Source organism: Pyrus communis, chromosome 10 (assembly GCF_041283825.1).
Source record: "Pyrus communis isolate YQ-2024b chromosome 10, ASM4128382v1, whole genome shotgun sequence".
Classification (NCBI taxonomy): domain Eukaryota; kingdom Viridiplantae; phylum Streptophyta; class Magnoliopsida; order Rosales; family Rosaceae; genus Pyrus; species Pyrus communis.
The window spans coordinates 29,379,069-29,389,473 of NC_142574.1; the positions used below are offsets into that span (position 1 = coordinate 29,379,069).

The 10,405-nt window shown below is 37.1% G+C and overlaps 2 protein-coding genes across 6 annotated transcripts; one reads left to right on the forward strand and one right to left on the reverse strand.

Annotated features, from left to right (window-relative positions):
- Positions 1 to 752: 752 nt before the first annotated feature.
- Positions 753 to 3,828, forward strand: LOC137729574 (O-fucosyltransferase 8). 5 transcript variants are annotated; one of them, XM_068468550.2, is made up of 10 exons: positions 753 to 1,392; positions 1,487 to 1,576; positions 1,671 to 1,770; positions 1,861 to 1,931; positions 2,037 to 2,125; positions 2,263 to 2,383; positions 2,458 to 2,601; positions 2,682 to 3,016; positions 3,119 to 3,359; positions 3,431 to 3,828. In XM_068468550.2, exons 1-10 carry the CDS (start codon positions 1,003 to 1,005, stop codon positions 3,734 to 3,736), a joined length of 1,887 nt encoding a protein of 628 aa, XP_068324651.2. In that variant the 5' UTR covers positions 753 to 1,002; the 3' UTR covers positions 3,737 to 3,828. The 5 variants fall into 5 exon arrangements, with proteins under 5 accessions (XP_068324651.2, XP_088533633.1, XP_088533634.1 ...); XM_088677507.1 differs by having other exon boundaries at positions 793 to 1,392; positions 1,490 to 1,576; XM_088677508.1 differs by having other exon boundaries at positions 854 to 1,392; positions 1,487 to 1,562; positions 1,675 to 1,770.
- Positions 3,829 to 3,976: 148 nt separating this feature from the next.
- LOC137729567 (nucleobase-ascorbate transporter 2) lies at positions 3,977 to 7,977 on the reverse strand. Its single transcript, XM_068468542.2, has 13 exons — positions 7,505 to 7,977; positions 7,305 to 7,402; positions 6,887 to 7,063; positions 6,410 to 6,510; positions 6,245 to 6,320; positions 6,061 to 6,120; positions 5,705 to 5,889; positions 5,353 to 5,449; positions 5,133 to 5,278; positions 4,972 to 5,063; positions 4,802 to 4,879; positions 4,540 to 4,700; positions 3,977 to 4,389 (listed from the first exon to the last, which is right to left on the reverse strand). The coding sequence occupies exons 1-13, from the start codon at positions 7,593 to 7,595 to the stop codon at positions 4,177 to 4,179; spliced, it is 1,575 nt and encodes a 524-aa protein (XP_068324643.1). The 5' UTR covers positions 7,596 to 7,977; the 3' UTR covers positions 3,977 to 4,176.
- Between the last annotated feature and the right edge of the window lie 2,428 nt (positions 7,978 to 10,405).

Here is a 10,405-nt window from a genome sequence, read left to right on the forward strand (position 1 = left end):
GTGCATAATACTAACAAAGGAATGACGGAAGTTTCAATTTTGGGTATAAATCCCAACAGACTTAGACCACAAGGGTTTAAATTCAAATTTTTTTACCACAAGAGCTACCTTACGAATACCTTATGACCACGGGGACTATTTATCCAATTAGGCCTAGAAAATAAGCATGTTAATCAACACTAAAGTTATAACCCAATCATCTACAACCACATCATTTGGTTTGCAAATTTTGGTTTAAAATTTTTCTACCTAGTATAAACGTGTTCATTCTTATTGGATACATCATTTAATTTACAAATTTGTCTATAAGTTTAGTCCCCTTAGCATTACCCAAAAAAAATAAAGTGTGCAAAGGACCACTCTAATCATAATCAGTAGCTTAATTTTGTATAAGTAACTGATTTTTGGACTGTATACGGTATTCATCCAATCATAAATAAGCCCAAATCAGCAAATTACAATCTAGTAGAGGATCATATTCCCAACTGTTTTATGAGTTTTGTTGGTTGAGAGGCCCCTGCCAATATACTACATAATATTTGTAATTTATATGTACGCAAAATATGTGTATAACTACAAAATTCTTGGTCTTCAAGTTTGGTTTGTTAAATATGGTGTTGCTGAGTTCTCATTTTTCGCTTGCATTTCACTCTTGCTTATGTGTTCCCTTTCAACTACTTCTTAGCTTCACTTGGAATTCATACCTTCAATGGTGCTCCGACCATATATTTTTCTCACCCTTTGATGTCAATATGTGCCACCAAACCTGTATTTTCGTTACATGGTCTAATTGGTTGGTGGATCGATTTTGGAGAACAAAAATATCATAGATTTAGAGGGTGCAAATGCAAGTTTATACAGTTGTTTCCTGTGTGGGTTGCTACAAGTGTTTTTCCCTCTTGGTTTTATTTGCCAAAACTTCTTGTCCGTTTCGGAAACTAGAGATGGTGAAGAAAATTATGTACTTCATATGTTGAAGCATTGCTGAAAGATCAGAGTCTAATGGGAAAACAAGGGTCTCCAAGAAGTCCACGCCCCGAGCCGCAGGTTGACGATGACTTATCGTCAGGGACGAAAGACTATGATCCTTCTAATATTGGGAGGAGAATGCCAGGAGGAGATAACCATTTGAATTCCAAAATGTTGTTCCTTCATGGTCTGAAAAATGACCATCTTCATGTTGTGAGAAGTGATTCTGTAAAATATAGTACTTGTAAAGGGAGCTTCGTGGGGAAAAAGCATTTGTGGCTTCGAAAAGATGTGCGATCAATCGTCATTGTGTTTGCGTTGATGGGTTTCCTTCTCCTGCTTGATTCTTTTATAGTGTCCATTTTCGATTCAATGGTTCTTCAGAATAGTTCAACTTATGTAAGTAATCCACCGGGGTTTAAGGTAAAGATCTTACATAATTCTTGCCATAATTTTCTAAGTCTTCCCTTATTATTGTTCATAACGTCTGTAATATATACTCAATTCTTTTCCAAAGGAGGACAGGGTCCCCTACGTTATGAAAGAAAAATCACCAGCACACATGTATGACCGGCTTCTAAAGTTGGCGAAAGGTGCCATTGCTGAGGTTTTCTTCATAACTTGCGATGTTTGACTCGGATAAGCTTGTTAGATTTTCTTACTGAACCTTTCTTTGTACTCACGTAAATCTTTTGCTTTAGAAAGAGTTAAAGCCAGAGTCGTCGACTTTATGGGAAGAACCATATAAGCAGGCTGCTGCATGGAAGCCTTGTGCAGACAGGAAAGTTTTGACTAGCCTAGGTATTTTTTTATTTTATTTATTGCAAGTTCGTTTTCTATGATAAAAACCCTTTTCCTGTTAGTCATTTAGTTTGTGATCTTCCCTCTCAGGGAAATACAAGAAAAGTAATGGCTACATAATAGTCAGTGCAAATGGCGGTCTCAATCAACAACGAGTTGCTGTAAGTCTTCTATGCGTGTATAAAATTAATAAGGTGGTTGTTCATTCATCAGATGAGTGCTTCTGTCGAACTTATCGGTACGAATTCTTCTTATGATGATTACAGATTTGCAATGCTGTTGCTGTGGCATCTCTTCTTAATGCTACACTTGTTCTTCCAAGATTTCTTTACAGCAATGTATGGAACGATCCGAGGTTTGAGATAATTATCTGATCATCTTTAAATATGATTAAAAACTTATATTTGATGGTGCAATTTAAAATGGTTATTGATGCGTAGATTTGTTGATTTGTTTGGAGTACTGAGTTCGGTTTGTTCCTTGTCACTGCAGTCAATTCGGCGATATTTACCAAGAAAATTATTTTATAGATGTACTGAAGGATGAAGTTAACATTATCAAAGATCTTCCTCCTCATTTGAAAACACTAGACCTTGAAGCAATTGGTAGCCTTGTACGTCGTTCTCCTATATGATTACATTCATTTCCAAAACGATCTGGTAACCAATTTCCTTTTTCACCTTGCAGATTACTGATGCAGATCTTGTGAAGGAGGCAAAACCAGTTGATTATATCAGAACTGTACTTCCTCTTCTGTTGAGAAATCAAGTTGTTCACTTCCTCGGATATGGAAATCGACTAGGCTTTGATCCGTTGCCTTCTGAACTTCAGGTTATACTTGACTACTTGTAAATAGATGTAAATAGACATTATCGTTGGCTAACGATAACATATTTTCCAATCTGTTGCAGAGATTAAGATGCAAATGTAACTTTCATGCTTTGAAATTTTTGCCCGAAATCCAACAAGTCGGTTCTCTGTTGGTTAGAAGGATAAGAAAATATGATGCTGCCTTGAGTGTGTTGGACAAACAATTGCTTGGAAATTTCATGCAAAAAGCTCCCTCAAGAGTGCATGGTTCTGCAGGAGGCCCATCTAAATATCTCGCTCTACACTTGAGATTTGAGATTGACATGGTGGCCTACTCCCTGTGTGAATTCGGAGGTGGAGAAAGTGAGAGAAAGGAACTCCAAGCCTACAGGGAAATCCATTTTCCGCTGCTCATTAAGCGCTTGAAGAACTCAAAGTATTTCTCTTCAATTGCCTTTTTGATCAACTTTTCTAATTTGTTTGATGGACAATTTTTTGTTTAACCAATGTTTTTTCTGTGTGCGGCCCAAACTTGCAGGGCAGTTTCCCCAAGACAGTTGAGAAAGTTGGGGAGGTGCCCATTGACACCAGAAGAAGCAGGACTAGTTCTTGCTGGTTTAGGTTTCAAGCATGGAACCTACATTTATCTAGCTGGTTCTCAAATATACGGTGGAAGCTCCCAGATGAATTCCTTCACCAGTCTCTACCCTAACTTGGTCACCAAGGAAACTCTCCTCACGCCGAGCGAACTTGCACCTTTTCAAAATTTCTCTTCTAAGGTAAATGAGTTACTTTCACTAGTAAATTGTAATAAACCCTTCATATTATAACAATGTGATTTCGGGTGCAGTTAGCAGCATTAGACTTCATTGCCTGTGCAACCGCCGATGTGTTTGCTATGACTGACTCTGGGAGCCAACTATCCTCCCTAGTGTCTGGATTTCGGACCTACTACGGTGCTGGCCGTGCTCCTACTTTGCGGCCAAACAAGAAGAGGCTAGCAGCAATTTTGTCTGAGAATAGTATAGGGTGGAACAGCTTTGAAGACAGAGTAAAAAAGATGATTGACGAAGGTCAAAGGGTGCATGTGAGGAGGTCCGGTCGAAGTATCTATCGGCAGCCAAGATGCCCGGAGTGCATGTGCAAATCTCGCTAACTGCGCTCGATCTGACAACCCCTTTCGATGTTTATCAGTCAGTGATAACTGTATTTTTTGGTGTCATATATAACATTTTATATTTTATCTTCTTCCCGGCGATGGTATATAAAGTGTGGCAGCTGGATGCATTAGTTCTAAGGGTTCTCCTTCAAATAACATGCTTCTGCAAACATTAACCATATGTTTTCATAGCTGCAAGTTAAACTAACGACTTTCAAAAATTACACCGAGAAAGGATGAACAAAACTGGACTAATTAAACTTATTGGATTAAACCCGTATAATCCGAGTCAAAGTATAATACGAAAACATAGGGCAGCAGAAGCACTGTCATCATTTCCCTGCATTTAAGAGAACATGTATGTTCTAATCCCTATCTGGAAATGATCTTTTTCCTCTAAACATCTTTTTGGGCCATGGACTGATCACTGTGCTACTTTAAGATGGAGGGAAGAATCGGTTAAGGTTGAAAGGGAGAGTGTAAAACTCCTCGTTGCGGCTGTCCCCTTTGAATTGCCGAAATTTGACCCACCACGGCATTCCTCTGTCTCTTGCACTGTCCTTGTACTCAAGTGTGTTATCCAGGAAAACGGCGACAATCAATGCCACAGTTGGAGATGAGGAGAAGATGGTATTCAGAAAATCATTGAACTGCACATCAAAGAAATAGAATGTTAGCCACCCTTAAATATGGCTCAAAACTGAATAACGATTTTGAATTATTCTTCTCTTTTTGACATGGTATATCATAAATTTTCATCGTATAAGAAAGACTCTTGAGGTTAAAGAAGGGTAACTCACCCATCCGGCATTGGTATGAGCAGGACCATGGAAAGCCTTCAAAGTGTAACCCCTGAAGTACTCGGGAACAGACAAACCCAAGAAGAAAGCTACACCAACAATAAAGAGGTTCCTCGTCGAGTTCATGTTGGTGAATTGCAAAAAGGATAACCCCACCGAAGCTGAGAGCACATAATAGATTGGCAATTAGATGCAGATACGGTCGAGTTGAGTTGGTCAATAAAATTTATAAATTAATGTGAAAGTAAAATTGGATCCTTACCAACAAGACCAAACAATACACAATAGGCAGCAGCAAATATGGTGAAGGGTATTGATGCGAACAGAGCTCCAAATTTACCTGCAAGACTATGATTTGAGTTAAAAAGTGGAAGACGGATTGGAAGTGTGGGATTAGGCAACAAAAAAATCGTATGTTTTTCCAGAACTAACCTAACATGGAGAAGAATATCATAAAACCGGCTGAGATTTGAATGACCCTACGGCTTCCAACACGAGTGCTCCCAAGAAGCCCCACATTTTCTCTGTATTGTTTCCGAAAAAATTAGTCCAGTTCCACGAAGTATTCAAGAGCAAGACTCGTAAATACTTACATAGAGACTGTTGAGCCTGACAACGTCCCAAAGAGTCCATTTAGTAGGATTCCTATTCCCTGCCAGCCAATTCCACGGCTGAGAACATGAGCTGGAGGTATTGTGGCACTTGCTAGACGCGATGCAGCCTTGTATGCTCCAGTTGACTGTCAAAGTAAGCATTAGTTTACGTTCACTTATATCATCTATTCTTGGGTGGTATAGTCCGTATGGGTTATACCTCGATCAATGAAACAAAAACGGCAGCCATCATTCCAAAAGCATGACCAGCATCAAAGGTTGGGGCACCCCATTGAAGAGGATAAGGTATTTTTATCCTGTTTAGAAGGAGTTGTAAATATTCGCAAATTGAATGTGCCTTAATGACAATGCCACATTTCAATGCACAAGAAATTTGAACAATGAAGGTAAAACAAAGACGCTTTTAAAAGTTGAGCCACGCTGGTGCCGTTATTTTTAGTTTTTCAAGTGCACTTTACAGAAACATTTGGGTGGGGTGAATATATCTCAACCATTTCTTTTCAAGTTAATGCAGACTGTGCAACCAATTAAAAGCTAGTTTTGGTACCAACCATGGAGCAGAAGAAATGAGGTGGGCCCTATCAGTTCGGCAATTGACTTGGGTTATGTCTGGGCGGTGTCTGTATGCACCACTGGCGGTCAAGAGGTGTGCATATGCCCATATCACTGTGACTGATATAAGAAGAGCAAATCGTTCCAATACTGGTAGCTGTCTTGCATGGAAGTTCTTTAGGTACTGTTTACACCAACAGGACAAACACAACACAGATAAGAAGATCGTATTAGTTTCAACCAGCATACTATAAAATTTTACACAAAGATACTTTCCTAACATCTGCCCTTCCTTTCTCCGTAAACGCTAAACATACTATATCATATGTTAGTACATAAGGAACATAAGTAATACCTGAGAGAAAGCTACAAAAAGAATAAGCATAGGAATGCCAATTTCCACACACTTTCCAACCTGAAAGGCATTGAGTGAAGTCAGGGAACTGAAATAAGTGAGACGGGAAGAGAATTGCTTTCATCTTTCAAAACTCGAGAAAATTAATAATTGAGAAGTATGGCAATGATAGTTTTTACTATACCAGGGGGAAGCCTCTATCAAACAGACCAAAACCCACCAAGGAAATAACTGGAACCATTCCAAGCGGGCTGAAGAACCTATATGGAGAAATGTAGATTTCCTCATTAAATATGAAATAAAGAAGATTATCGAAACTTGCTTGTTGATTCGGTGATAAAATTTGTACCTGGAACAGATGGCCCAAATTTGACTATATCCCAGAATAATTTGTATGCTTGAAGCTACTATCAGAGCCCCTTGGACTGCTCTCATGGTGTCAAGGAATCTCTAGAGATGCTTGAAATGCCATTAGTTTTTTTCCAAAGGTTTCATAAACCACCAGATTAGTAGTAAGGTAGATTGTTAAAGTGGTTTGAGAAATTTTCTTCTACAATATCATGAAGGAATTCAAACTAAGTAATGGGCATCTAAATGAAATTTGGGCAAGGATTTACATAGTAACTATAAGAAATTCATAAGTAAATCATCTATGCAGAAGCTCGCTCGCAGTCACGATGATTCAAATCTAAATCATTTTATTCCGCATTCGTGCAGGGGAAAGAATAGACTCAGCTTGGTTTCTATCAAGTGTCAACAAAAGAACACATTTCAAGTTGCAAAAAACCAAATTAAATGCATAAAATGAGATAAAAATTGAACTTACCGCATGATTGTCCTCAATCTTCATCAAGCGGGAATCATGAATTATGGATATTATCGGGACCATGAATGCGTAAGACCCTCCAATCACGGTTGGCAATCGGGTTCCAAACAATGTCTGTAGAAGTGTGTTGATTCCTTGAATAAAAAGGAGAGTCTGCACTACTCTCACTTTGTCACCCTGGTCAATTAAGTCAAATAAGGAGCACATTCATCACCCATATCAGTCCATATAAAGTACACGAACATTGAAAAAAATTCGATCTTGACCATTTTTGCTATGTGAAATTGACAATTAATTATTTCTTAAGAAATTAGCAAGATTTAAAAATACACAAAATCTAGTTGAATTTAATCTCCAATTAAAACAAAGGCCACAAAGATATAAGAGCTGAATGAAAGTGGTGTACAAATCAACTCACATCATCACCACCCATGAAAGGAACAAGGAATGTGGGGATCATCACAGCAGTTCCCAAGGCCAAAATGTAGTGCTGAAAACCCAAAGCAATTGCTTCCGCTGTTTTCAAGACAAAAAATGAGAACCAAAGTTGGGAAAATTTTAAAACCCCAACAAAAAAGTCGAGACTTGGGTTTGAGAAAAGATGGAAAATTAACATACCCCAAGAGGGATTTGAGTCAATGCAGTACTCTAAGCCTTGGAGTTGGTCCATTGCTGGATGGCTTATCTCTTCTGGTTTTGGAGCTTCCATGGCTTCTGCCCAGTTCAAGACCCTTAATTTGCCTCTAAACCCAAAAGGGTTTTCACCAAATGAATCAAAGAACACTGATTTGAGAGAGAAATCCTCTCTGGGTTTTGTTCAATGAATGCAGAAATGGATTTCACTTGTACCAGTTTAGAGAGAGAGAGAGAGAGAGAGAGAGAGAGATTAGAGTCAATCACAATGAAAAAAGCACAGAGCTAGTGGATGATGGAGGCAAAGGAGGACTGAGGGCAAAAGGCTAGAGAGAGAGAGAGGAGAGAGAGAGTTCAGTTCACTGCTGAGGTGTGAGATTTGGAAAGCAGTGAAGAGGAAAAATTGTGCACTTGGCGCCCACTAGTGAGTTTGCCTTGGCCTTTTGAGTTCATATTTCTCCTCTCTGCGTTTGGTAGGTCTTTAACAAGTTTTCGTTAAAGTTTTCATATTCCGAGATTACCCTTTAGGGAACTTCCAAAACTGGATGTTACCGTTGCCTGCCACACTGTTCCAAGTTCCCACTACAATTTACAACCTAATTTATTAATTGCTCTGAATCCTAAATTACCAAAAAAGAGTCTGTCGGAATTTATGAATCGTGTCTTTTTATTGTACATTATATGGTCAAAAATTATTTTAAATATTTTTATTTAAAAATAAATATAAACAGTACTTAACAAAAATTGACCACTTAATATACGATGAACGGATACGATTTCACGAATCTCTTGGATTCTCACTAAAAGAATCAAGAGAGAATCCTATTGGACCTAAAAAGGTAAAGAATTAAATTATTTTAATAAATGAAATTTCTTAATCCTATCCTTGCAAATCTAATTTTTATCCTTAAAATGAGAAAAAGTGTAGATAAGCTTAGGAGTTCTGAACTCAATCTCAGGGAATGGTGTCATAATTTAACCTACAAGTGCGAAACTGATAACTTTTTCTTTTGAGTGCATACTATGGACTGTAGAAGTCACAGTATGATTTTTTGAGTTCGGTCAATCGTTTATATATAATGTTTAACTCAATTGTTAAGAGTTGTCAATTCGTACATGAGTACATGTACAAGTACTCTTAGTGTTTCTCTAGTTAATTCCTTATCAATGTTGTCAATTTTATTTGTTAGGTAAGTTATAATATATTTTCCTCACTCATTTTGTGTAGATATATGGTGTATAATGTGTGATGCTTAATAGTAAGCGTAAGATACATGACTCATCGGATTATCACGCATATAGTTGTAGAAAATTTTCTATATGTATAGGATTGCATGTTCTTAGAATATTTAACCAAACATGTAACCAAAAAATATTTTATTGTATCTACATTTCTCATTATTTATGTTATAAGTACGTGATGACACATACATGAACAACAATTATATTTAAGTCTCGTGTAGTGAAGGCCTTGGAAATATTTAAAGAAGTAAAGTTTTCAATAGATTGTAGAATCTAATTAAATAAGAAATCGTTTTTGATATATATTATTATTCCAAACAATAGGGGAAATAAGTGCTACACATATCTAAGTAATAATAAAAGTTCATATGAATATTCTTGTTAACTGTAAACAAATCCCTTAAAAGCATTTTTGTTTTGTTTAATCCTTTTGGGGTGCTTTTAGAAATAGTCGGTTACAAATGATTGTACGTGAAGATGCAGTTGGCAGCAAATGACGCTTTACTTTAGTAGCGAAAAATAATTATGTTTATACACTTTGGTATGGATTTAATCTCCACCAACTCATCTCTTCTTAACAAATAATTATGTTTATATAACGCTATCCTTTATTGAAAGAAAAAAAAAAAAAAAAAGATGCAGTTGGCTAGTTTTTTGTGTTAAAAGAAAAATAAGTAATCTGACTAGACCTCAACGTGCGAAGAGCAGTACTCCGTTCGAATCTCCAACGTCTATATTTCACCACACAAAGTAACAAGAAAGACAAGCAGCTTGGAAATAGGAGCCCCATTTGATTAATCTGTCATCTCTCTCTCTCTCTCGATCTCGTGTTGATAATACAGTGTGTGCATGATGCACGTACGACATATCCTGTACGAATTGCTCGAGTTTTCCCTTTTATCCTGCTGTAGCGCACAGCAAAGTTTCATTGTTTATGCCAATCTCTCCCCACCTCCACAGACCAAAACCCTACCAACCATTAATGAACTTTCAGAAGGAAAAGGAAAGGACCCTATAAAATACATGAAAATATAAGACATACTTTCACGGTTTCACCTCCTCATGTGTGAAGTTGAGCAAAATTAGTCTTATATCATGAAAAAATTTGAGATGTCACCAAAAAAGATTTGATAAACAAGAGAAAAGTTCAACTCTTTATAAGATTTCTGACGTGTGACATTCTTCACTTCTCACAGTGTTATAAGAATATTCACTTGAATCCCACAACATATAAATTAATGACAATTATCTACATATGTGAACGATTGTCATAAGCAATAGCATGCATCTCTAAAAATTAGCATGGACTGTATAACAAAACATTGAGTTTTCTCATAAGTTCTACACTTTATGGTATGGACGTCATGGATAACTGCAAGCACAAGCACCGTTTTACCTTTTCTGGTCAATAATATAAGGATGCGTTTGTTGCACCGGACTATCTCAGACTGAACTAGCTTTAGGGACTAAGCTGGACTGGCTGACACTAAACTAAGTTGGACTGATTTAGTGAAGCGTTTGGTGCATTGTCTGATTAAGAAGAAAAATAATTAATAAATTTTAATATTATATTTGTTTAATTCATAAAAATTATATTATATTATTAATTTATCTTTTTCTTTTTGGAAATCTCTTCCTAAACTT